This window comes from Rhea pennata, chromosome 1 (assembly GCF_028389875.1).
Source record: "Rhea pennata isolate bPtePen1 chromosome 1, bPtePen1.pri, whole genome shotgun sequence".
NCBI lineage: Eukaryota > Metazoa > Chordata > Aves > Rheiformes > Rheidae > Rhea > Rhea pennata.
The window spans coordinates 135,465,135-135,492,731 of record NC_084663.1 but is presented as its reverse complement, the minus strand read 5'-3'; the positions used below and the strand labels follow the sequence as shown (position 1 = coordinate 135,492,731).

At 38.3% G+C, this 27,597-nt stretch overlaps 1 protein-coding gene across 1 annotated transcript; it reads left to right on the top strand.

Annotated features, from left to right (window-relative positions):
• BMX (BMX non-receptor tyrosine kinase) lies at nt 1-27,597 on the top strand. The gene is made up of 17 exons (XM_062577616.1): nt 1-141; nt 1,185-1,289; nt 3,672-3,753; nt 5,494-5,613; nt 7,898-7,959; nt 12,603-12,781; nt 15,861-15,920; nt 16,658-16,712; nt 18,274-18,353; nt 18,938-19,065; nt 19,473-19,547; nt 20,261-20,432; nt 21,372-21,588; nt 23,161-23,225; nt 24,213-24,331; nt 26,330-26,487; nt 27,523-27,597. The coding sequence occupies exons 1-17, from the start codon at nt 4-6 to the stop codon at nt 27,595-27,597; spliced, it is 1,890 nt and encodes a 629-aa protein (XP_062433600.1). The 5' UTR covers nt 1-3.

Genomic DNA, 27,597 nt, shown 5'->3' with positions numbered 1-27,597 from the left:
ATAATGGACAACAAATCAATTCTCGAAGAGCTTCTTTTAAAGAAGTCACAACAGAAGAAAAAGATTTCACCAATTAATTACAAGGAACGATTGTTTGTTCTGACAAAAGCAACTCTTTCTTATTATGAATATGACAAAGAGGTAAGAAATCATTTTCTTAAGTACACTGTTCTAAGGTTTTCCAAAATCACCTAATTCCTCTGTTTTTTTTTTTTTTTTTTTCTGTGAGACTTGATTAGATACTATGTATTAGAACAGCAGGTGTACTTTATTTCAAGCAGAATTAAAAAATTGCAGGGTGCCAAATCCCAGTTTCAGTTCAGGAGAGCATTTAGCCTCGGGCTTAGGGGCGTCGGTGTTAGGGACAGCTCTCACCATTAAGCTGAAACATTGAGCATCTGTCTGAGTCCCTCCACAGACAGCAAAACTTAGGCAGGTAATTAACGTTAGGCGTATGTTTAAGCACTGTTTTGAATAGGGATGCCTTCCCTATTCATACCTCTGTCTGCACTGATGAAAATAACCAGTTTCAGCAGTTACTTTTGACAGGCATGATTAGTTCAGAATTTTATCCCGCAGCTGCACAAAGCAGATGGTTAAACTATCGTTGTTTCCTAAAAACTGACTGTATATCACAGAAGGATAGCTTTTCACTCAGAAGATCTCCAGACATGCAAATATATGTCCCAGGCAACTTGCTTTAAAGTTTTTGCTCCTTTTAATGTGTTTGGACTCCTCCTGTGAGCTACATTCCTTTAGGAATTTGCATGGAAACCTTGTGAGAATAAGCTCCGTTACCTTAACAAAATTATGAATACAACAACCAGGCTCCTATTTTGCACTTAAGGTGTTTTCCTCTTTACTTCCTCTTTATCCTTTTGCTACTAGTCCCCCTTCTGGCTTGTAATCCTGTAGTTGCAGCAGATCTTTTCTCACATGTAGGGCTGCATCCTGTGATTCTTGTACCTGACTTTAAAAGGTACTTGAGCCATATACTGGATGCAGGTGAGGCACCAGAGAGGTTTCTTCATACCTTTCTCATGAAGTTTAACAGGTCTGAAACTCTGGCTTATGCAGCTTGAAACATCAAATTGCACAGAGTAATGAATCTGAAATACTTTAGATTGTGTTCGAAATGATTCTTAATCTTAGGTTACACTTTGCTGTTTTTTTTCCCCCCTTAGAAAAGAGGAAGGAAAAAGGGGTCAATTGATATTAAGAAAATCCGATGTGTTGAAACAGTGAATCTTGAGGAATCAACACCTCCTGCGAGACAATATCCATTTCAGGTTAGCCATGAAATCCATTACATGCACATTTCTTGTGAAATATTCCACTCACCGTAAAGCCTCTACTGATTACACTGATACTTACTCTCCTGGGTGATGATGCCTGCTAATGCCGAGTGCTGTAGATATTTATAGCAGACAGAAAAATCAGTCCCTGTTACTGAAGTTGTGATTTTGCAGAAATGTTTTCACTTGCCTGCAGTAGGGTTTAGATGAAGTCTTGTTTCTTTTATGTACATAGTTACATCATTGGTTTGCTTTAGTATGATCTGAAATATATTGAATATATCTCTATACCTTATCTTAAAGGCAGTATTAAGCACTTAAAAATTCTTATTTTAATTCTCACTGTCTCTTTCCACTTTGGTTGTTATGCCTCAGTAAAAAGTGCAGGATTTGACTTCTAACCAACTGATTACTATTCAAATGTGCCACAGTCAGGAAATCCAAAGCTATGCCTTCAGCAATTGCACATATACAGTAACTTGTGCACGTATCAGAAGATGCAGCTGCATAAAGCACTACGCGTTCAAGAATCAAATGTGCTGAGAAAACCATAACTTCAAGTTTGCTGCCTGCCATCTGTTTCCGTTCCCCTGCTCGGGTTCCTCCCAGAGCCTCCATCAGTTCCAGTTCCACGAGTGGTGGGACATGCAGATGTGAAAAGTGGCTACGGCTCTGCTTTCGGAGCGCTGCTGCCAAACAGTGGAAGTGCAAGCGTGCAGCAGGCTGCCGGGAGAAGTGATTAACGTGGCTGCTGAAGATATGTTAGTTCATGGCCCTGCAATAATTACCATGCCCAAGAGCAACCTCAAGAGAGAGGCTTAGTATTCCACTGCCTGCCTAATCCTACGTGTCATTCTTGTCTTCCTTTGCCTTCTCCCTCCCCCTGGTTTGTGGCATTAAATGGCATGTGTATATTGAATTAGTGTATTTCTCTTGGGAGCATGTAATTCATTTAAATGGGAAAAAGGATGTGTACTGTAGTTAAAGGGTGGGGGAGTCTATTCTGGGGAACAGCGTCTCTAAAACGGACTTCAGGATCGTAACAGCCGAACATAAATTCCCAGTGTGATGCTGCAGCCAAAAGGGCTGATGGTATCCTCGGACATGGAAGCAGGCACGTACCGAGTAAAATCAGGAAGGCTATGTTGCCTTTGTTTTGACACTGCTGGGACCATCAGGAGAATATTGTGTCTAGTTCTGGTGACTGTAACTCAAGAAAGATGTTGTAAACTGAAGAGAGGTCAGAGGAGAGCCTTGAGAATGACTAATAGGTTGGAAACGACTTAAAATGAAAAGCTCACAGAGCTCTGTCCATCCAGCTAAATAAAGAGACAGGAGGCAGACTGGTCATGTGTATTTACAGTGGGAGTACACGTTTAACTATGAGGCCTCTTCAGAGTAACAAACAAAAGCAAAAAAGACAGCATTTGAAATTCAGTTCAAATGACTGAAAAGCAGTGCCCCGAGGGAAATGCTACCCCAATTTAACATAAACACACACATATGCACATAACATATATAACATATACATATAACACACACACACATATATATATGTATAAAATAGTTTCTGAACTTGTTACCAGTCAGGATGAGAAACTCGGTTATAAGAGATAGTTCACTGAAAAAAATCACCCCAGTGCTAAGCAGTGATTAAAAAAACAAAGCAGATGTTAATAATTACTAGGTTGGGCATTAAAGGGAGCTGGTAGAAGATAGGTTCAAAACAAACAAAAGAAGCTTGTTGATCCTAATTTGTAGCTAAGCTCTAGGACGGATTTGTGCAAGATGGTGTAGATACTAATTATTTAATTTAAAAGGCAATTGAACTAATTCATAGGAAAAATCTGTCATGGGCTATTAAGTATGAATGCATAACTTCTTGATTAGGATTCCCTGATCACTATACAGATGCTCTGCACTTATACTCTGCCTCAGCGTCTGTTATTGGCTCTGTCAGGGACAGGATCCTAGCCTGGATGAGCATTTAGTCTTGCCCTATGTTAACAAAAGCAAGAGGCTGGAATTTGAATCAAGAGAAATTGCAAGAGGAAAGAGTATATATGGGGGCTGTCAGGTCTTTGTGCATATGAGACAGGTATATAGAAATATATACCATACTGTTCTTTGTTTCTGCAGTTTTCAAGGACACAGACCGCTTTGGTTGAGCTAGTGCATATAAAGTTTGTATTTATATGAAGTGGCAGTACAGTAACTGGTCTCTGAGAAACCTTGCTAAGTTGTGTGCATTTCATGTCGATGGACCTGCAAACCCTGCTTCTTTGGTTCCCATCCCCTAGTGCTTTCCCCTCCTACACCGTATCAAGCTTTTGGGCAGTGCGCTCTCACCATGCTGGCTTTCCCCACCTCTTCTAGATTGTGTACAAGGATGGACTACTGTACGTTTATGCAGCTAGTGAAGAGAGTCGTAACCGATGGCTGGCAGCTTTGCATAAAGGTAACGTTATTCCTCTGTGTTATTCCTCTGTGTAAAAATTCAAATTATATTAGGAGAGATAGGAAAATGCTCCTGCTGCCTCATTTTACTGCAATACTTTGTCATCTGTTTTTAGTTTCATTTCTACTTCAGTTGAGATACTTCAGTATTTTCAAGAATTGATTAGAAATTTTAGAGATTAAAAATTTCAGTGAGAGATGAGCCAAAATAAAGCTTATTTTTGTATTTCTCCAGAATTGTCTTTACCAATGCAGATTAATAGAGCACAACCATTTCTAATTTGGTTAGTATAGCACTTACCTGTATAAATGCCATTTTGATAAACCATAATGCCAGTGCTTTTTCCATTGTATTTTCTTCTTTTTTTTTTTCCCAAGGAAATCTCTTTTGTTTTAGGTGGAACAAAATCACAATCTTGCCGAGCATAAGCTGTAGGCAAATACTGCATCCTTGCATAACTCCAGTAAAGGCAGAAACCTCACATTTAATAAAACAGAGCCCTACACATCTTGTCCATTGTAGAAACAAGAATATACAACCTGTAGAAAACCTGCCAAAGTTCTTTCCATTTATTTCATTGGACTTGGCAGTAGGCTGTGAATAAATATCCTCTCAAATTTCACCTGTAAGCTTATGTATGAGCTACCTGACTGTTTGTGACTCTCCCTTTGCCTGCACAGAAGTGAGAGTGCGTCCATTAATTTAGCATAATTAGTGTGGACCAGAAAGCAGAACTGGAAGGATTCAGCAAGCTAGTCACACTGATCCTTCTAGAAAGCAAGGAGATTTCTTGAAGAAATCTTTGAAGGAATGTTTGGCACGGCAGTAAAATTTTTCAAAATGAATTGGTGAAAAATAAAATTACGTGATATATTTTTGTAATGCTCATGAAGTGCATGACAGCACAAATAGTCTAACTGCCTGCAGGCCTTTTTGAAAGTGTGTAACCAGCGCTTGTGGCCAAGGGTTGCACCAGTCCTTGAGCTGCTGTCGCGCATGTTCAGAAAACTTGTGTTTAGAAGGGTTCACTGCAGCAGAGCTGAAAGCACTCAGGTTTCAAAGTCTCAGTCTACACATTCTATGTTTCTTTTTGTTATCCTCTGAAACCAAAACATCTCTTACGGCTTGCAGATCTATTATATCACTAGCCCAGTGATAGCAGTACTGGGCCATTTCTCTAGAGCAAAGACGTGGTTTTAATATAAATGAATGTTTATGTGAAGTGATGTTCCCTTTTGGTACGCTTAAAAAATAAATGTACAAACATTATTTTGTGTTTGCCAAATGGGACACTGAGTATTTATTCTGATACTGAGTGTCACTGAATATCATTTTCTTAAAATGGATAGCCCTAGGAAAGCAGTCTGCATATTTCCGGATATGAAAATGTTTTCTTTTCGTTTATTTTATTATCACTAGTGAAATCTTTAAAAGATCCGTGATTTTGAATCATAGCTTTTGGAACCTTCTTAGGCTGCTGGGTTACTGACTGGACTATACTGTACCTCATTCCTGACTCCCCAGGCTTCTTTCTCACAGAAAGCTATGGTAGATATGGATTTCAGACCTAGGTTTCTTCCTTGCATAGAGGAAAAAATGTGCCCTGGATGTGTGTCTAGAGTCATGAATCGATAAGTGCTCCTGGGCCCCAAGGTTTAGTGTGGCAGCCTCTATTAATCACAAGGAGCATTCCAGTTGTGCAGCCTTTCATGTTCTCTTTGCTTTCTTTGTGGTTTCCAGAAATTAAAGACAATTCCGATTTACTAAACAAGTATCACAAAGGATTCTTCACCAATGGGAAGTTTCTCTGTTGCAACCAGACGTGTAAAGCAGCCCCTGGATGTACGATTTGGGAGAAATGTAATATGCTTTTATTTCTTCTTTTTTAGTCTCAGTGATGCTTTTCACAATATTGCCAATTCCATGTGGCTATTTAAGTCATATGAATGTAAAAGCTGATCTACCACTGCCTTTTGATGTATGTGTTAAAGAACATTAACATCACAGCAGCTGTACATTGTAGTTTATAGTACAGCTGGGGGAAATAGTGAAATAAATTATATCTACTGTGTTTGATCACAAAGTTAGTGACACTTTTACCCACAAAATGAAACAGAGGATATATTTTTCTCCTATTTTTTAAGATTTCCGGCTAAATTGTAGCATTATGCTTTAAGACACTTCTGATGGTAAAGTCCAATTAACCTGACAGATACAAACAACTGAAATTCAGCACAAGAACGTGAATGAATCAGCATAAAACAATGCAATTTTACAACTAAATAGAAGTAGATGTATTTTATTCATATATGATTATATTCACGTGAGGGATGTTTTTCTAAACCATGTGCTGTTTTTTCCTCAGAAGATTTTTTTGGATACATTCTGGAATTTTGCAGTGAGAGGAAGTAAGTTACAATAGGAACAGCTGACTCAGGAGGGTAGCTAAAAAATAATTTTAGCTTTATTAACTGAACACTGCTGGGAAATAAGTTTAGTTGAAGAAAATTGCAAATTAGATTTTTCCTTACAATGGATAGTCCTAGGAAGCAAATGTTTAGGAAGTACCAAGCTCAGCTTTAGCTCTAAATAACAATCTCTGTGCATTTCCTGCCAATGCAATATTAGGGGGAAAAAACATGGTAAAACAAAGAATGGAAATGAGAACCGTAAATGAATACAAGTTACATCCCCAGCAGTCTGGAAAGGAACACAAAGTAACTGAGAATGCAGACTCCAGGAGTCTGCTAAGATGATAGCATAAAATAGAGGTTCCTTTTTAACTTTTAATTTTTCTATTTACTTTTTCTTGCTTTTCTTTTATTCTGTTGAATCAAAGGTAGCCTTCAGCATACATGATTTTTCTTCTTCTTTTGAATATACATTTCTAAAGCATTTTATAGTGCTTAGTCACAATTATTTAAGATCTTTAGTTTTTACTGTAAAGACTGAAAGGGGAACATTTGTAAAATGGTATCCTCCCACGTGTTGCATTTTCAGAAGTGAATTTCCTCGTGTCAGCATGCACACTTAACAGTAAAAGCCCATGTTTATAAAAGGGAACAACAGTAGCTTAGTATTTGGGCTTCAGTCTTTTAAAGCTTGATTATTTAGAGCTGTAGAGCACTAATTGATCCACTGATTTCAGTTATGATTGAAATTTGGTCTTGAGCATTTACAGTCACCATCAAACATGTGGTGTAACTCAAAATAAAGGACACATTCAAGAATGCAGGTGTGAACAGTTAGGAACCTGATTTATTTCTTTGAGACTGCCTATCATAATGTAGCATTTGCTTTTGAAATTTGAAATTAATGATACAGGCTTATCTACTGTTCATATAGGTTCCATGAATATAGAGCACTAAATAATGTGGAGAGTTTGTCAGCTGATTTGTAACAGTAATTTGAATAGGCTCACACAGCTTCAATACCACTTGTTATATGTGCAAATAAGGCCATGAAACCCCCAGTCTATTGCAAGGACAAGGAAATGTCTCCTTGTCACCTATAATGTTAGGCAAGGCAACAATTAAAAGGAGAATTTTTGTATATTGAGCACTTCCCTTCTGTTTGAGATATTAATGCATGGGGCATGTTGTGTTGGGTCTATTGTAAACTGTTCCTGAGTTCCTGAGGTTGCTAACAGAGGGGCAGGGCGCACAGGCAGACTGTTTGTGCGAGGAAGACTCCAGACAGCCTCAGTCTTTTAACTTCTGGGTAACTGAAAGCAGTATATCTTAATCTCTGCTCCGTGGACTACAAGTGTCCATGAAACTATCACAAAAGCTAAAATAAAAATGAAGCATTCCAATATTCTCCACTGTATACAGTCAAGTAAGATAATGCAACTGGGAAAACCATAGAGCTAAATCCTCCCTGAAGTTCCCCTAATTTTTACTTTGGTGTAGATGAAAGTTACGGTAGATGGGATTTAAAAAGACATGGAGATGGTGCTTGAATTACAAAAGGGTTGGAAAATACAAAACTAAAATATATCTGTGCAACAGGAAGGTGAAATGTCAATTGTCATGATGCTTCATGTATTAATGTTGTTGCTGACACTGTAGATTTGTGAGACGGTCTTGAGAGGCAAAGCCTTATTAAATTCATATTTTCTTTTTTATTTCTTCCCCTCTGCTAGATGTGGGTCTACATTGTGTAACCAAGTCTGTGAAACCACTGCCTCCAGTCCCTCAGACACTGGTAGGTGGGAAGTTTTTGATGTCTCCCTACAGAGAAAAACCCCCAGGATCCAGGTGGTAGGGAGTGCGGTGGGGAGGGATGGAGAACTGCAGACAGCCACTCACTGGAAGCTGATCTAAACCTGTCTGTGCTAATCTGTGCTGCAGCTTCAGCATCCTTGTGTCCACCAGAATGAGGAAGGATATAGCTCCCTCTTCAGCGTTCTGTAAGTGGAAAACTGGGAAAGTCTCAATCACTTTCAACTCACTAACATGCTGGTGCCAATACCGGCTACAGACCTTGTAGTGACATCTTTTATTTTACTAACCTATTTCCAGTGGAGTCAGGGAAATGCAATCAAAATTAGCTCTCTGGTGCTTAGGAACTCCTCACTCTTAGAGATGCCAAAAAGCACCTTCAGCCCCCCTCCATCCTCCCCCCCAGTGCAAATAGTGCTCAAAGTACTTAGAAAAGATGTGGTAACTGAAGATGTGAACAAATATCATGCTTGCTTGCTAAGAGTGAGAAAAGGTGGATGAACTGCACTTATTTCAGGCAGCTCCTAAAATACGCTGTACTGGGGTTGAGTACAGAGAACGGAGACCTGCTTAGGGAATATCTGTTTAGCCAAACTCCACAGAGACTGCCTTTATATTAACGAACTGGGAAGTGTGGCTGAGCTCTTTACGCACTCCTGGCTATAGCTTGACCCTGTATCAGACAGAAACCTAGGAGTGTGGTGTTTCTCCAGCACCCACTGGGCCTTTGTGTCCTTCTGACAAAGATAGGGATGTAGACCTGAAAAGACAAACCAAACACCAGGATGTGAAAAAAACATTGCTTACACCCAATTCAGCCACTGCACAAAGGTTTTGGATGAAGAAGGGCAGTAGTTGGCAGAGAGAGAGATAAAAGCAAGACTGGAAGACCTGCTGCTATGTTGTCCATGCCTTCCTGTAGAAATATGAGGGCAGCAACCGCCCAACTTGGTTATTGAGATACATAGATGGAGAGAAGATAACAATGACAAGAGAATAAAAGACAACAAAGTGGCTTAAGTTATAATGTTTTATGTATTTAAAACAGGACTAACAGTATGGTTTGTCCTATGTATACAGAAATCATTACTCCAGCTTCCTCCAAAAATAAACCAGACTGGCTTTAAATATATGAGACTTTAAAAACTCTAATTCCTGCTTTCTTTTTATTTGCCTTCTGTTCTGTGTATTTTTAGGATACATTCTGGACACATCTCCTAGCTTCTCTCTCTTAATCACAAAGTAACTTTAAAAAAAAAGAGAAGAAAGAAAGCTGGGATTCTAAAATGAACAATTGACATGAACTGCCAGGGCTCTAAGAAACACACAGACTGTCAAGAAACAGAAGATAAAATCACAAGAGATGTAAAATGGAGCTTTAAAAAATAATAATAAGGCCTTGGAAAAAGGCTAAGATTACAGGCTATGATTGTGATACAACACTTCTGACATTTTTTTTCTGCCATTGAGATTTCAAAATAACAACATTGTGGGCACATAGCAGTGTAACTTGCTTTGAATACTATGGTCTGTCTTGTCTGACTCCCATCAAGAGATGCTTTGTCTGTCTGGAGAGATTATCAGCTATGCAAATATGCTGGTGCACAAACTAGCTTCTGCAAGGCCTTTATGATTTATTTTGATTATCTGCTTGAATTCTGAGAAAGTATTTTGAAAGGGAAATTTGAAAAGCAGAGACATGAACAGATTCCATAAATGGAAATATAATAACTACCAGATCTGGTCAGAACAGCTTGACTTCATTTCTCCAAGCCGCATAATACAGATTAGGTTATGAAAGCTAATACTGACTTTTCATGATAAGGAACAGTCCACATGTACTTCTACAGCTACAGCTATAAGCTCTCAACGTATTTTTACTTTACCTCTTTCATCTGCTCAGGTTGGTCAGAAATACCACTGAGCTCTGCAGCCTTCCTTCCACCTGCCTCTCAGTTCATGTCCTTCACCTTCCCAGCCTCTGCAAGTTTTGTTCTCTATCTGTCTCCTCAAATTACTACTGACATTTGCTTTCTCTTCACATATGGCACCTTTGATGTCTCTGTTCCTCTCCTCAGCTCAGCATTACATCTCTAGGTCTCTAGACCCAGAAGAACTAGTTCCTAAAGTGTGATACCATTTCAAAGAATAATGGTCACAAATGTGCATATAGGAATCAATGGGCATTTCTCCTATGCTGTGGTAGCAGTAAGTGCTTTCAGTCACAGAAGCACTTTCACCTCTGCTGGTACCTGGCCACAGCTCTCTTTGCAATCACAAATAGTTTGTGTAAATCAGCTTTAGTAGATCAGATAGAAGTCCACCATGTACTCACACATATCTTACATATCTTCTCATGCTGATATATTAGACAAGGTTAATAGAAGCTGAAGTGATCCAGCACATGCTTCCAGTCATACAGTGGGAAAGCAGTTATGCAGATAGTGGCTGTTCCCTCTATCCACATCACACTTGGATCTCAGACTGTCACCTACAGTGGTACAGTCATTAGTATGAAAACCAAGATAATATCACTGCCAGAGTAAAGGAAGTAGCAAGCTCCCCTCAGTTATTAGGAAGGTATGAGAACTGGGGCTTTCAGCCAGCATTGGAAATAGAAAGCTCTGTATGTGCACATGAATCAGGACATTAAGCTGTAGCAGGTTATGAGTGGAGTCTGTCTGAAATATTGGAACAGGCAAATACTCATCTAGCAGTAAATCTCAAAGGCAAGCAACTCTGATGTGCTCATCTTTGGCTGGTTCTTTCACCTGGCAGGTTAGACAGAGCAAACCTCATTTCTTTGATCAGAATTCGTTCTACTGTCTACTTTGACCAGTGCTTTGCCCTTTCTTCTCTTAACACAAAAAGATTAAAGCTCCATCGGTATACGACATTGATCATTCCATAAGCAAAACATAGGAAATTAAGAAAGAGCAGTTTCATATCAAAAATTGCCAATGCCATATCTCAGAGGTGCACAGGTGCCTCAGAAGCACATTGTTTACTGAATCTCAGCTTGCTGTGATGCCACTAGATGCTTTTAAGAAAAAGATTTTTTTTCTCCACATTATGATTTTCTCCATCTTCCTGCTAAATGCAGGCAATCTAGTTCTGTCATTATTCCACAAAACAAACAAGTAGCCTAAGAGTTGAGTTGTGCATAATTCAGGCCATAAGCTATTAGCTCACTTTGCACAGACCTTCCACTGAACTAAGATATGACCAACAGTAACTAGCCTAATTGAGTTCGAGTAATAATACTTCATGAGAAACAGATCTAAGACCAGACAAATGTGGAGGATTCTGTTGTGATATGGCTTTAAACAATGAGTTTCTCCACTAGGACTTGGTGAGATCACATTCAGAAATTGCATGCTTACAAGAAGAGATTTTGAGTGTCTTCTCGCTCCGTAGGCTCAGGCATTCACTTGCCTCTTTAGTTTTTCCTTGTTTAAATTAAGTAGATAATGCCCATAAAAATGAAAAAGCAAACATACGATGCCAGGGTTGCTTGGACTTCAGAGCCTGCTTGATGATATTTGTCATTCTTCCCTGGCATTGCTGTCACTCTGTAGGGCTTTTCAGTTACAAATACTTGCCATTTAGAGTCCCTTTTAAGTACTGTCTATTTTCCACCATCCTTTGCTGTCAGTATTTCATATGTAGCTTTCCTTGTACTTAAAACATTGTGATATTTGGATTTCCTCAGAGATGATCTTTTCTCAGTTTCTGAGTGCATTTCAGTGCCTTAATGTTAGCTGCTCTTTTACCTTTGGATAGATTGATGTCACCTAACTTTAATGCTAGGTATCCAGTTTAAGTTAGTTGTGTAGGCTTTCTCAAGAGTCAGTGATAAGAGATAGGCATTTTTGCAGGATGACATATCTCACCTGAAGACCAGGGTCAAAGGTAGGTAAGATGAACGGCCTAGCTACATACCTGCACTTGCTTAACCTTGCAGAGGGAAAATTTGGCATCAAGGAGTGGGCTTCTTGATATACTTGCCATTTTAGCCAAACTAAAGAAAGAGAACAATTTACAATCAGTGTAGCTTTTTGCTTTCAGAGCAACAGTTCAGAAACAGTTAGGTAAAGTTTGTTTTGTTTATTGGTAACATTACTATTAATAAAATAAAAATAAAAATCAGAAGGAGTTGTTTTAAAATACTGTGATAGGATCTTTTGATACAACAAGATGTCATCACACTTAGTTATAAAAAAAAACACAGTTTAGTCATGTGATGTCTAAAGCACATGAATTTTAACCATCCATTAAATAGTATGACCTTCAGATAAGTGATAAGCTTTTGATATGAGCCATATTTACTACCTAATCCTGGTACTGAAAGCTTGCTATTACAGCAGTGTCAGCCTCCACTCTGGTGTCATTGTAAATGGTGAGACTTGGTTCTGTTCTCATCTGACTCAAAAGGTGGACAACAGTTTCAGGAATGTGTTTCTAAATGGATGGAGGAAAAGGTGCTTGGCTATGTACACCTTCTTAGCTTAGCTTAATTTGCTTAAAATCATTATGCACATTAAAGGTACAAATGGTTGTGTGCATGTCACATGTTATTTCTTGTATACCTTGTGCTGCATCTCCATTTCATTTTATTTCAAAAAGCAGAAGCGTAGAAGCCTACCCCGGGTGCTATCACCAGACAAGTCAGTCCTGAATGTGGCTTTGGCTCAGTACAACTATGAACCCACAGGAAAATCAACTATTCAGCTTGTTAAAAGCAAAAAATATTATATATTGAAAGAAGAAAATTCTGACTGGTGGCAAGTAAGGGATTTGGAAGGGTAAGTTTGTCCTACATGAATTCTGTAATCATGGTCTTCTACATATTGCATCTTCACAGACAAACCTGCAAGCAGTCTTGGTACTTTTCAGTATCCATTTTAGAATTATGTTAGTAGATTTTTAAGTTTGTTCCAGAACTCTCATTTTCCATGTACAGCTCCATTTTCATTACCATCTTTATCTGCCAGGTAAGATTTAAAATAGTCACTCTCTACTACACTAGCTGAAATAGCCTCCAATGGCCTTAATTTTGATGTGTGCCTGGAGAAGGGCTTGTATGCTCAGAAGCTGTTCATTTTTTCAACTATTTAGGTTGAGCAAATAAAAAGATAAAATCTCTCCTCTCAAATGTTGCCTCTCTTGTATGCACAGATCATCCTTAGACTAGTGCAACACTAGCACTGTTGCAAAAGCAGTGACAGCACAGGATAAAAGTGAGAACTGTTGAAGCAGGAATCACTTCTCATTTTAGAGCCTCACCAGCTTTACTGATGCCTTTTCACACACACAGGGCACCTCCATCTTGCATAGGATAAAAGAGCTAAATTGTTCTCTTAAGGTTCCACAAGCAGAAGAATCCCCTTGAACAGTTTAAAATAAGATGCATTTCATTAATATCCAGCTGGGGCAGAAAAGAGAGTTTTTTCTCAATGTATTAAATGAGAAGCAACTTCAGGAGTAAGCTGGAAACAAAGGCAGAGTAACAAACAGGAGCTGCCTGAAAGAGATAAGATTCATTATCCATCCCATAATGGATACTAGCTGAGCTTGATTTTATGTAGTTGATAGAAATGGAAATAGGAAAAATTTCTGAGCTAGAGGATGTCCAAAGTGAGTTAGAACAGAGTGAAATTACTTGATCCACTCATAATTCATTGATTAAGTTTACATCTGCAAGTATATAAACAAAGAAAGCAATCTTAGGTTTATATAAGGCAGCTGTATCTTATAAGTCACAGAATCAGCATGCTGGTCTGGGAGAAGAAAGCAGTGTGCAACCCCAGCAGCTCAAAGATAGTAATACGTTATTCGTCTGAGATGATACTCTCTTAAACGCATGCATTGGAATGTATATGGCTATATATAAGCATGATGCAGGCAGAGTGCTCAGAGAACCTGAGTAAAGCACTTTAAGATGAATGAGGAAGTAGAGAGGTATCAAGAGAAATGGAAACATTTATAGTTTTTTTTTTTTTTTTTTTTTTTTTGTCTTCAGAAACTGGCACTTTTGCTGTATTGGTTCTGTAAGCACAAATAACATATGCATCATAGTAAAAACTTAAAATTCTACTTGAAAATCTTGTTTTATTGAATGTAGCAGGAGCAAAGAGCAGGCGGTTACTTGTTTCAGATATCAGATACTCAGTTTTCTTCTGGTTCCACTGAGATCTTCTTGAAGAAGCACTTAATTTCTGCTTCTATCCAGATTCAAACATACAATTTACTCCCCACATTTGTTTTTCTGACAGCATGCAGTATGCAGCCCACTCCTTTACATACCAATACCTCTTAGCCCCGTACCTTAGGTCCAACATGCCATTCTGACAGCTGACTTAAGTGGTAGTTGAGTTGTCTGTATTCAGTTAACATAGCTTCTCAGTTGCATTTGGCATTGGGTCTGAAAGTGCTGAGCCTATCTACTGACTTTCTGAAGTCTGTATTTGACCTTGGATACTCTGCTGGCACTCATTAGTCACTGGCATCCTTCATCATAACAACTGAGATGGCATGTAACAATATTGTCGAACAGCTGCTCCAATCTTCCATATGATGAAGCCAATCACTGAGGAAGAAGTCATTTCAATGACTAGCGTCATTGAAATGTAATTTTCTAAAACAAATTACCTCTGTATTTTTCTGCATGGTATGTGAGAAACAGAAATGTTTTAACAGTGAACATTTCTGTTAGGTGATTAATCCCATTTCCTATTTTAAGTGACCAAATTTAAGGTGTAATCATGTACGACAGCTGAATTGTGAACTGTTTATTTTGCAGGAACGAAGGTTTCGTACCAAGCTCTTACTTGAGAAAGTTATCTCTGAACAGTGATGAGCCAAGGTAAATCCATGTGCAACCATCAACTGCTTAAATGTTCTTCTTACCATTCTAGGAAAGATTAGGTAACATTTTTGGAATATTTTGCTTTATTATAGCTTGTTTAATAACTTTCTGAGCACTCTGCATGAGGTCTTGTATAGGTATAGAATCAAAAACAACTTCGTCTTCGTGATTAATACATTAACGCAAGAAACAGTGTAATATCCTGGTTTTATTTAAATCAATAGGAACTTGTCCTTGATTTGAATGGGACTGAGATTTCACTCTGGATACTCTTATTTCAGCTTGAAAATACAAGGCTTACTAACACTCATATGCACATATGCAATAGAATCTGAGTTTGTCCAAGGGATACATCCCTCTTCTTCAGTTAGATGGCATGACCTTGTAAACATTGAGCATCTTTCTAAGTGTTTGCATGAAAATTTCACAGAAATATAACCAACATTTTCACAGTAAACACTGCTGGATAAGATTCAGGCATTTCCTTAAAAAAACCTTACTCTTAGAGTAACCTGTAGAAGCCAACATAAACTAGAATCATTACTATTTTTCTCTGCAAGAGCTTATATTAGAGGCCTCTTTCTCTGCTTTCTCTTTTTCTATTGTCTTTCTTGCTAATAACATTTATGTGAGAAGTTTAGAGCTGTGCAGTTTTGGAAATCTTCCCATGTAATTTTTGAAGAAATAGATGCGATCTCTTCATAAGTTCACTGAAGACATATGTGGTTTCATTGCCTTTATGCGCAGAGACTATTTGGCCTTCCAGTACATTGTGTCATGCTACTGGAGGGAAAAGGCTTTGTAAGCTTTAATCATTTCAAAAAACAAAAAACAAAAACAAACAAACAAAAACAGAGTACCAAATATATCCTCAGCTTTTTAAGTATTCACCTTGGGCCATGACACAATAGCAACAATTACTCAAACAAACTATATATGCTATGACTTTTAACCCGAGGAAAACAAATTTCATTACTATTTTTTTGCAACTTAAGTATAATATTTCATCTTTGTAGGGAAAACTCTTGTGCCAGTGAGAATTCATCAGCAGAAGAGCAGAGTATTGCTAAGCATGAGTGAGTATGCAGAATATGTATTCATAAGAACCACCGTATATGTACACTGTACCTAGAAAAATGGGGTCCTACATACAGCTCTCAAAATATTGATAGTAATTATAGGCCTTGTCATCAGTTTAAGGTCATCAGTAACATCACCACCCACAGATACAGAAGGGATTAATATATTCGTTTTCAGACAATAAAAGGCGTTTAAGCCCTAACAAAGAGATGATTCATAAGAGTGAAGTCTTGTTAAAAAGACTTCAGTTGAGCTCCCTTAACTGATTTGACATAGCATGTCTGGTTTTTATCCTCCATTTGAGAACTCTCTGTTTACTTAAGTGTTATGAGAACTAGAAGGTTCAAAGGTTAGAGGAGAATTATGCGGCTCACAAACCTTTTAGGGAGACAACATGTCATGGTCCGTAGGGAACAGGCAAACCACTTCTAGTAGGGCTGGAAGCTCTAAAGTTCTGCGGGATTCTCCTACAGGGAGTTACTGAAGAAAGTTAAAATCACAGAATGGGCTCAGATAAGGGCCTAGATATTTTAAGGTAAAGCAGATTGGGACTAATGATTTCCCCTTTATCCCATGGCTTAAAACCACCTGTGCAGGAAAAATACCACCTCTACACCCTGGCTTTTAAAAGCAGTTTCAAAAACATTTACTGTATCTGGCATTTTTCATCTCTGTGTTTTGCCTTGTTGAGAAATCTGCCTGTCAATGATATGCCCAATATTTCTCCTTGCAGTTGGTATGCTGGTAATATCTCCCGTGCTCAGTCTGAGCAACTGCTCCAACAGAAGGTTCTACATATCCTTTATCGCTTGTATACAAACAGCCATACTGGAAATATTTCTGTCTGTTGTCTTTGCGGTACTATGTAGCTAGAGGATGCTGATGTTCTTCAAATAGCTGTAGTATTGTAAACAGAGTGCTTGGCAGCAATAAGTAGATCTCTGAAAGCGTCTGGATGGATTTACAGCTCTTACATACAGATGAACAAATAGCACACCTCTAAAATAGTCTCAGAGCAAAGCCACACACTGTGCATTTCCCCACAAAGCTCTGCTTATGAGTTTTTCAGTGTGGCTCTTTCTACAGGCCAGACTAGAGGAGTTCTCTGTGTTGGACTTATGACGTATTTGAGTTGAGTAAAAGGAGTTCACTGAGACAAGCAGATAACCTTGAGCAAAAACTTGCCAAGTGTTGGTTGGATGCAGCTGACTAGGGGCATGGACAGATGTCACTACAGGGCTAGTCAGTGGTATAGGTCCTTACAGGAGATGACTGCACAAGGGCAGATTCATGTACCTTTCCAGGAGAATCAACTGAGCTTTGCTTTGGGCTTGGGTGTACGGTGTAAAGAAGCTACAGGCTTTTTCACAGTCTGTCCAGTTGGCACCCATCCACTGACGGATTCCATCTCTTTGGGAGCCTTGGCTCAGCGTCCTTTCCCTTACACCTATACCATAGGTTCAGGAGTGAAATGTTAAGTGTGGTGAATCACTGGAGAGAAATAGTCAGTAGGAGGAGTAACCTCTCTATGTCCCCTTCCCAAGAGGTCCTGGATACTTCTGAATCCAGTTAATTTTAAGAGGACATGAAGTTTCCTTTGAACCTGGCCTGTATGTGAGTTTCTAAATGTCTGCTTTCCTCTCCATGCTAGCTCTTTCTAGCGCATGAAAGGTGTAATTGTTAAACTCTGAAAGCAAGTATTTCCATCCCAGTATGGTAAACCATTAACAAAAGTAAAAGTAGATAGTGACAATTAGGACTAGAATGCTACATAAATATTAGAAATAGTCCAAATATAATAGAGATCAGAGAAAATCTCTGTAATTATTCAATCACTCAGAAATACTTTGGCAATAGGAAATGATATCAGTCTAACATGTTATATAGTGAATAGAGCTGTTATCCTGATGGGATGTGTGTGGCAGTGCCTGGGTGATATAACACATACCACCTTGGGAGGAACAGTAGGAAGGAGAGGTTAACAATGCCTTTCCATCACCCCTACAATAAATCAGTATCTGTACACCAAAACAAAATTACAAACCACTTGCTTCATGTCTGGGCTAGGGTACAATTTACCTAATCTTAAGCATCTACAGTGGGATATCTCAACCCCTTACCTAGACCTCCATTTTAAAGGAGAGAAATAAATAATTCTAAAATATAATTCATCTTGTCCTAATGTAGTCCTTTAAAAGAGGTCAGATGAGTCATGTCTCCTCTCCATTAACTATTTAGAGAACGTAGATCAGTAGCTCAGGTGTAGACTTTACAGTGTGGAAGTCTAAAGTTCGCTGAGATGAATCCCAGTCTCATTGTTTCTTGTAACATTTTCTCTTACTTCATTAGGGAAAAGAAGGTGCTTTTATGGTTCGAAAATCTAGCCAAGCAGGAATGTATACTGTGTCTGTATTCAGCAAGGCTCCTGAGTGAGTATCCAAAGGATGTGTATCATTTTTATGAGCATGCTATGGGTGTGCTACTTCTGGTCAACAACAAAATCTTTCCTTGGGTTCAAGGTGAACCTCATGCACATTCAGATCATATTAGCTGTGTGAACTCCTACATGTTATAAACTGTTTTCTCCTTGAATGGGGGAAGGGAGGTCCAGAATTGTCTCCTCTAAACATAGGCGTTTAACTGAGGTACATAATTTAGGAGAACAGAAGACACTCTGGAGTGAGAGGGAAGGGAAGGGAAGGGAAGGGAAAATGGGAAGGGAAGGGAAAAGGGAAAGGGGGAAGGGAAAAGGGGAAGAGGAGGGGAGAGGGAAGGGGAATCTGGTAGGGAACCGTTTGGTAGGGTTTGGAAGGGAAGGGAAGGGAAGGGAAGGGAAGGGAAGGGAAGGGGAAAGGGAAATGGAGAGGGAAGGGGAAAGGGAAATGGAGAGGGAAGGGGAGGGAAGGGAAAAGGGAAAGGGAAGGGGAGTTTGGTATTGACTGGAAAAAGGAAGAAAAGGTGGAAATATTGCCTTCTGACTCTGACATGTACTGTGATTTGTGGCATTTTTCAGAAGTAAAAAAGGAGTAGTCAAACATTACCATGTGCACAGAAACACTGGAAACAAGTATTATCTCGCTGAAAACTACTGTTTTGAATCAATTCCCAAGCTTATTCACTACCACCAGCACAACTCGGCCGGTAATCCTGTGCACTTTTCGTACTTGATTGGCTTTGCCTTAGACTACTGGGCTTCTTAGAGTTATGGTGAATTTCTTCCAATACTTCCAATATTGAATACTCTAAATACTAAAACTTATCTTTGGGGATAATTTGGGGATCCCCAATGGCTTAATTTGCCATTTTCACAATAAATATAGTTGCTTTGCTTTACTGTACCTATGATCTAGTAATATCTCTTCTCGCAATACCTTGGCTAGATTAGCATTAAATAAAGGAAATTCTCAGTCTCAGGAAGTTATGTAGTTATGAAAATTTTTTCACTACCTGGACAGTTGTAGTGGGGAGGAGATATTAATTTTATTGTGTTTTCTTTGTTTCAGAAAAGTCATTTATATGTCACAATCTGTAACATGTTTTCTTTGTAGGTATGGTGACAAGGCTCCGGCATGCAGTGTCTTCGCAAGTAAATAAGGTCCCAGCCACAGTCTCATTAGGAAATGGTATGAATATGACTTTCCTTTCAAAACTGGTGATGTCTTGGCCACCAAGAAAATCATGAATCTTACTGCTTTCAGGCTAACAGGAAGTTGCAGAAACTTTGAGCTCCTTGTATGGTGAGCATTTAAGTTTCTCCATGCAAGAGGCAGTGCAGAGCCTCCAACCCTGCAAGATGTTCAGGTCCTTCTCTATTTTTCTCTTGTGCCAGAAGAGCACTGAGACTTCAAGCTTCTAAGAAACATGCTCTCTCTTCCTACCAGTGCAGCTAGCCTACTTCTAGGGCAAGGTGAATGAATGTGAAGGCACTGGCAGATTTGGTCTCCTTTCCATACAGGTCTTTTTTGTCTCAGGTGTGGAAGTCCTTGTATGGTCCCTCCCCCAGCACCTCTGTGTCATGGCCATTCTTTCCCTCTACCATGTTACCTAGCACAACGATAACTTGTTTTTCAATCACTTCTTTTTCAATCCGTTGCCCGAAAATATATCATCATTTGATGCATAAATCTTCCTCAAAATTAGTTATAAGGCTAAAACCAAGCAGTAGCAAATAACATTGTAGGAATATAGTCTCCTTTTGTAACTCAAACACAAAGCTGAGCAACAGATATCTTGCTTCCTGTCACTCTATAGAGAAAACGACAACATTGCATCTAGGGGATACAGTGCCTGTATTCGTCTATTTTGTTGCTAAAGGGAATCTCCTTTGTCCCCTTAGGAATCTGGGAGCTGAAACAAGAAGAAATTGTACTGTTGAGAGAACTAGGGAGCGGTCAGTTTGGAGTGGTGCATCTGGGAAAGTGGAAGGGACAATATGATGTGGCAATAAAGATGATCAAAGAGGGAATGATGTCAGAAGATGAATTCTTAGAAGAAGCTCAGACCATGATGTAAGCTATGTCATTTCTTAATTATCTTCAAACAGTGATCTCTCCAAAGATTAATCAGAAATATATAGCAGACACAGAAAAAAAACATTCCTCTTAAAAATATCATTAATTAGCATTGAATATCTTAGGCACAGATTAAATAGGAATCCACATAGGATATTTAAAGAGCTATCAAAACATTTTACAAAGATTGGTAGAATCACCTACAAAAGGTTTTCAGTTAACATCTCTTCCACGGCTTTAGAGTTTCTGCATATGTCACCTAAAACTATGCCTCATTATTTAAAAGTGCAATTTTACAGAAATGGGTAGAAAGACATTCCTGTCATTCTGCAAGTGGGAACAAAATATAGATGAGTAACTGGGAAATGCCAGCAATATGAACATTCGACTTCAGTTTTTTGTCTCTGACTCCAGGAAGATAATTATGTTAGCACTTCTCATGAAATTCTGAGATAAAAATTGAAGCACTTGAACTTGACAATACTTTGGATATCTCATATCCTGAAGGAATGCACTAATTTCCTGTCAGTTAGCTAGCTGATATCCAAAGAATTTGAACCTATTTTGCTATGTAGTTTCAGCAGAAAACCGTGAGGTGTAAGGTCTACCCCACCAGCTGAGATGTATTTTCTCACACCGGTTATGTTGCACACTTGCAGTGATACATACATTCCATTTCAGATTTTGACTACAAAATTGTCGTTGTTGTCAATACTGAGTCTTCCTTTGGTTGTCAGCGATACTGAGTTCCACAGTAATGAGCTGAGGAAAACTCATCTCTTCTTGAAAAGGAACATTTTAAAGTCTAAGATGGAATTGTGTACAGTCTCAAGCATTTCTTTCATGTTGCTGTATTAGTATTTGAAGAACAAAACTTATGGAAATGCACAACAGTATCTTTTTATTCCTTGATTATTTTGTTTTCATTTATTTCAGGAAACTTAATCATCCCAAGCTTGTTAGGCTTTACGGCATATGCTCGAAATCATATCCCATCTATTTAGTGACGGAATATATGGCCAATGGCTGTTTGCTTAGCTACTTAAGGAGTCATGGGAAGGAACTGCAACCTCTTCAGCTTCTGGAAATATGTTATGATATTTGTGATGCTATGGCCTTCCTGGAGAGCTGTCAGTTCATACACAGAGATTTGGTAAGCTATCCCACAGGAGAAGTAGAGCAGGGTAAGAAGGATAGTCTAACCCTCGGTAGTTCTACCCCCCTGGTTGAGCCAGAGAGGCTACTTTGGCACTTGCTCCAAAAAGCTCCCAGCGGCGAAACTGGAACATCTGGTTGGCTCAGTACAAGAGAGCTCTGGACTAATATCATTAAAGCCACATTCAGCTCAGCACTACCACAAGCTAATATGCTCTGCTTCAGACCTGACAGGACTGCACACTGCACACTGTGCCACCTGCATTTATGGTAGGCATAAATATCAAAGGTTTATCCATCACTTGGCAGCACAGACATACTCAATTGTAAGATTAGTTCACTGAAATAGAATATTCTGTCCAGGACAAAGAAGTGTAACTTTAAAAATCTTGGTCACTTAGATTGTTTGTAATGAGTTAAGGATTTATCTAGATAGGAACTATTTCTCTCATAAAACAAGCATGAAAACCACCAGGGGACATTTGAATTTACTTTCGTGCATTGTAAACAGGATCAAACTCAAAGTCAGTAGCGGCCTAACTCTTTTTTAGGAATTTATCTGCCCCTGACTTCAGGCAAGTAATTCAAGTCATTTTAGATGGGGAGGGGTCACGTCCTATGATGATGGATTGATTTTGGAACCAAAGTTTATGCAAAACTTAGCTTTCAAGAGTAGTGGCAGAAGGCTTTGGGGAAATAAGGAGGTATTTATGGGCCTTTAAAAAGTGAACCCGCTCAAACTCCTGGAGCATTGTGTTTCAGAGTTGGTAGCAATATTTTGCCTTCTAGCACTACACAAAATGTATTGGAAATTTTGTGACAATTTATGTTATGGTTGTTATGACTTGGTTAATTTTCCAGTGAGGCTGCTGTAACTTGAGGTAGCATTTTAAATGCTGTCTTCTTGACACTTTCAAACATTTTTTTGTATATGTAAGCCAAATTTTTAATCCTCTAACTCACCAATTTTCCCACTCGGATTCAAAAATCACGTATGCCAGAAAATTTAGGTAACAAAATTCAAGTTGTAAATATAAAAATCAGTTTCTGAAAGCTGATTGTACACCATGGGAAAACAGAAAAAAATGCCTGAGCATGACCACAAGTTGAAGACTGTAGATACAAATATATCACAAAGATTAATAACCATCCTAGCAGAGAAGATAGCCTTAGATAAATGTTTATAAGTGATCATTTATAGAACTAGGCTCATACTGACCTATCTCTAAATCAGACTATTTAAATCATCTTTAATTGTTCCACTCTTTTTATAATGCATTGGGTATACTTAAATCAATGCTCATCTCTATTTCCTGGTCCCTTAATGTCTTTGTTTCGTAAGCTGAGAAACTGGTAAATAACATTTTTCAATCAGTGGTCAAAAAGATAAATAAGAGATAGTTGCCCTTACTTTTCCAAACTTAAATGCCTTAATCAGAGAATTTCATTGTTCCTTCAAATGCTACTGGACAGAAATAATTATTAGCAAATTAACAAGACCATATTGTAATGTTACCTCTTCAGCTTTGAATTTTTTCTACTGACTTGTTTTCTTGTTTCACTACTAAAGGCTGCTAGGAACTGTTTAGTCGACAGCAATCTTACTGTGAAAGTATCTGACTTTGGGATGACTAGGTAAGTAAAGGAACTGTCAACTTTGTGAAGCTTCAGTCAGTGTACATATAGTTTGCTGACATTGATTAGCTAGTGACTGACTAGTTGTTGACACTGATTAGCTAGTGACTGACTAGTAGTAAAGTTAATCCACAGGGTGTGATACAGCTCTTCGTGTTTCCTTTGCATTAATAGCCATAAACCACTATGGGCTTTTCACTGGAATAAAGTCATTCTGCTGTCTCAAAAGTTAATGCTTGAAAGCCAAGTCCATTTGAGACATTTCACTATTTATGTTTGTTAAAGAAATTCCAAAGTTTGCTGTGTATACAAAATTATTTCTATAATGTCCCCCTTGTAGATATTTGTGGGCCAAATATCTTCATCAGCAACCTCAGTGGGGAGAAGCTATAGAGGATGAGTGGCCCAGAGCATACATCCTCTGAAGAGAGGCTGAGTAGCAGCAGGACTTGCTTAGTCTCATAAAGAGGAGGACAAAAGTGTACCTAAAGGCTGGCTACAACTTCTTGCAAATACAAAGATAACAGCATCACTCTGAGCAGTGTCAGATGCTATGATGGAGGCACTGACCACATATTGCAGCTATGAAGGTTCAAGCTGGACAATCAGAAAATCAGCTATTTCACCAGGAGGGTAGTGTAGCACTGAAACAAGTTACTTAGGGAGATTTGGGAATCACCATTCTTGAAGGCTTGTCAGTCTTTGGTACACAGAGCCATTGCTAACCTGACGTGATGTTGGGGATGATCTCGCTTGAAGCAGGAAGGCGGGCTAGAGGGCCTTAAAACCCCCATTTCTACGATTCTGTAATATTTCTCTGATAAGTTCATAGCAATCATCTGTTCTGTAAGTTATAGCTAATGCTCTATCCAGTATCCTTTGGAAATACAGGATTCTGTCCATGTTTTTCCTAGGAGCCTAGTATACAAGGAAGAAACAGTGGTGTATCACTATAACTCAGTCACAACTTTGATTTTTGCTTTGTAGGTATGTTCTGGATGACTTGTATATAAGTTCACTGGGAACTAAGTTTCCAGTGAAGTGGTCAGCACCAGAAGTTTTTCATTACACCAAATTTAGCAGCAAGTCAGATGTATGGGCCTTTGGTATGTATGGAATTTGACATATAAATGTGTATGCATATTCATGTAAATATATATGCTTATGCAATCAGGCTTGAATTTCCTTAGCTTACTAAGCAGAAATGCTATGTATCTACACACTGGAAAAATAGAAAAAGCAGTTACAGCTCATAATCTTGTTCAATATTTTTATGCATCCAAGTCCTATCTCTCTCAGGATTTTTTTTTTAGCTCTGCTGCTTTTCTTTCAGGTACATAGAAACTTGACCTGTTTACTATTTGATTTGTATGCATTTAACGTGGTGCATCAGAGTAACTTGTTGGCAGTGGAGATCAAACAGGATCTTTGGGTGTAGACGATAAACTTGTGCTGCCCAAATCAAAGGAGCTTTTCTGTGAGTTGCAGAGGTCAGAATGGACTCTGTGCACGAGCCAGCTATGGGAGAGGATCTATTAGCTGGGATTCTGTATCTCAGAAGAAATAAGATGTATTTACAAGTCTCTTTCTATCCAGGAAATTCAGACATTTGAATTTCTAGTTCAGTGTTTTTCAGACTATGTTTACAAATTCCTGGAGTCTATTTACTGCATCTGAGTGCCTGCAAATAGTAATGAAAAAAGGGAACCTTTTGTCAGTCAATGAGCTTAAATTACACATTTATAGGTCTGCTCCCCCAGTAGAAAAATTTTAGCAGGCATCAGGTTTATGAAAGATTGGCAATCCACTGTTCTTGTAAAAATCGGCATTGAGCAATGGTGAATAAAGCAGATGAAAGTGTTTAAAATGCTGCTGCTTCTTATTTTTAACTTCAGTTAGTCTCTCAGTATTGTTAATGGAAGTGAGTCAACTTACTTATGCCCTTTACAGGTTGTTTATAATGTATACCAATTACATCAAAAGCTGGCTTTTTCTAGTGATATTTTTTTTCTTTTTTGCTTTTATGGATGAAATCCTGTCTCCAGGTGTTAATAACTTCAGTATTGGTATTAACTTCAATGCAAAAGCAAAGTTTAGAAGAACTTAGAAAACTTAGACAGTCTCTTCTCGCTTTTACACTATCCATTGATAAAGTAGAACGTAGGGTAGAGCTGGATCAATCAGTTGTTGGTTTGGTTGTTTTTAACTAATGAGTCTTTGGAGAGCTGAAGAGCTGAACTGTTGTATTCACATCCAAAAGCAGATGTCTGAGAACAAATGATTGTGCCTTTCAACATTCTCTTAGGGAAAGCTGGGACCCAGGTACCATTTTACTCTGATCTCATTGTTATCTTACAGTTATCCAGTCTTCAGGTTGCAGGAAAGTCGAAAGTCCAATAAATTTCTTCTAGGAAAAAGACTCTTACTGTTAGTATTATGTAATAGGTGCAAAATAATGAAATACTATTTTTTTATTTACAGTTGACACAATTGTCATGTGTTCAGTTAGAATGATTTTTTTTGAAAATCTGTCATTATGAATTAATGATAATTATATTGTCCAGTGTTTCAGTTGTTTCCAGATAATCCCATACGCATAGTAGACACTGAAAGCATTTGGAAATCTTTTTTATACCAAAGGAGTACATGACCCATTCACTTCAAAATATCAGTAAAAACTTTCTTATAATTTATTCTATAAAAACATAGATACTTACAGCTTCCATTTCCTTTTTCCTTCCTTCTCACTCTCTCTTTCTCTTTCTGTCTATCACATACATATATAGGGAGATGTTTGTAGCATTTTGTAAAAAATACTGTCCATGGATAACCATGTCTTAGCTGTTGTCAATTATTGTCCACGTTAAGTCCATTTCTTACAAGCACCATCTGATTTCACCTTCTACTACACTAAGAACTGTTTTACAGTTGAGTACAGGATGACGCTTGTTAGCCATCTCTTTACACTTCTCAAGACAATGTTCTTTATACAGAATCTGATCGGTTACGTGTTACACGAGTGCCTTGTTCTGGAGAAAAAAAGGGTTCTCTTGCATTTCTCAACTTCTATATCTTGTCTTCCATTACCATGAATATTACTGCAGGTATCTTAATGTGGGAAGTGTTCACCTTTGGAAGGCAACCCTATGAGCTTTATGATAACATGCAAGTGATTGAGAAAGTTTCTCAGGGATTCCGGCTTTATAGACCACAGCTGGTTTCTGACATCATCTACCAGATCATGTGCAACTGCTGGCAGGAGGTCTGTATATCTGTACATGTAACCTGGAGAAATAAAAATGGATAGGAGTCATCATGGACAGCTGAATAAATGTTAATAGTGGAAAATACCTCTTATAAATGCCATTGCTTGTATGTAGTGCGTTCTGGATAGCAGTGTAGTTCAGGACCTCATTAGCGATAAGAGGAGAAAGCACAGGAAATAGGGCTCACTTCTGTTCAGAACCATGTATTCACTTCTCTTCAGAGCCATGTATTTAAGTAAATAACATTAAAATAGCCTTCAGTATGGTCATAATATGTAGGACAAGATTCTACTCATCTATTTTTAGGTGTTTAAAATTTGGATACTGAGCTAAGCTAATTGTCTAGATTCCTAGCACTGTTACAGGACAGAAACCAATACCTCTCCATGGTCATTTGCCTGCTCTATCTTAGACAGCCACCAAAGAATAAAAGGTATCTCTTCTTCCTGTATGGGGATCTTAAACAACTAATTTAAATGAGCCCTCTATCTCTTTATAGATAGCTAAAATAGCATGAAATATCCCCACCTTTAAAATGGGAAGGGTTTTTTATTTTATCCTGTCTCCAGGTCTTTTAGCAGTTGTAGGTCAAATACTGGTTATGATCATATTATTTTTAGAGATCTGTGTCTGCTCGGCAAAAAAAATGTCCTGAGTTATTGTTATTCTTCATCTGAATTTTAGTTAGCTGTCTGTAGACTGTGACTTGTTTCTCACCAGTGACCAAGAAGCCTTTGGCACTTGATTGATAATACGATGAAATTACAGTAATGACAGATTTTTTAATATAGTTTTCAGAAAAATGAGAAAATTCACCTCTATTAGAGAATATGCTACTGCAAATAAAGAAAATTAAACTCTCACAACATAAGGAAGATAGAAAAAGTATCTCTAGCTTTCTTTACTCCATAGGTATCATTCTCTCTCTGAATTTCTGCATGCTAAAATCAAGAAAAAGTAACGTAAATTACAGTTCCTGAACAATTGCAGTATTAACTAACTATATCCATTGTTTTTTTTTCTACATTTAGCAACCAGAAAAGCGCCCCAGCTTTTATCAGCTCCTATCATTTTTTGAGGCACTGAAAGAAGAAGACAGGGCTTGA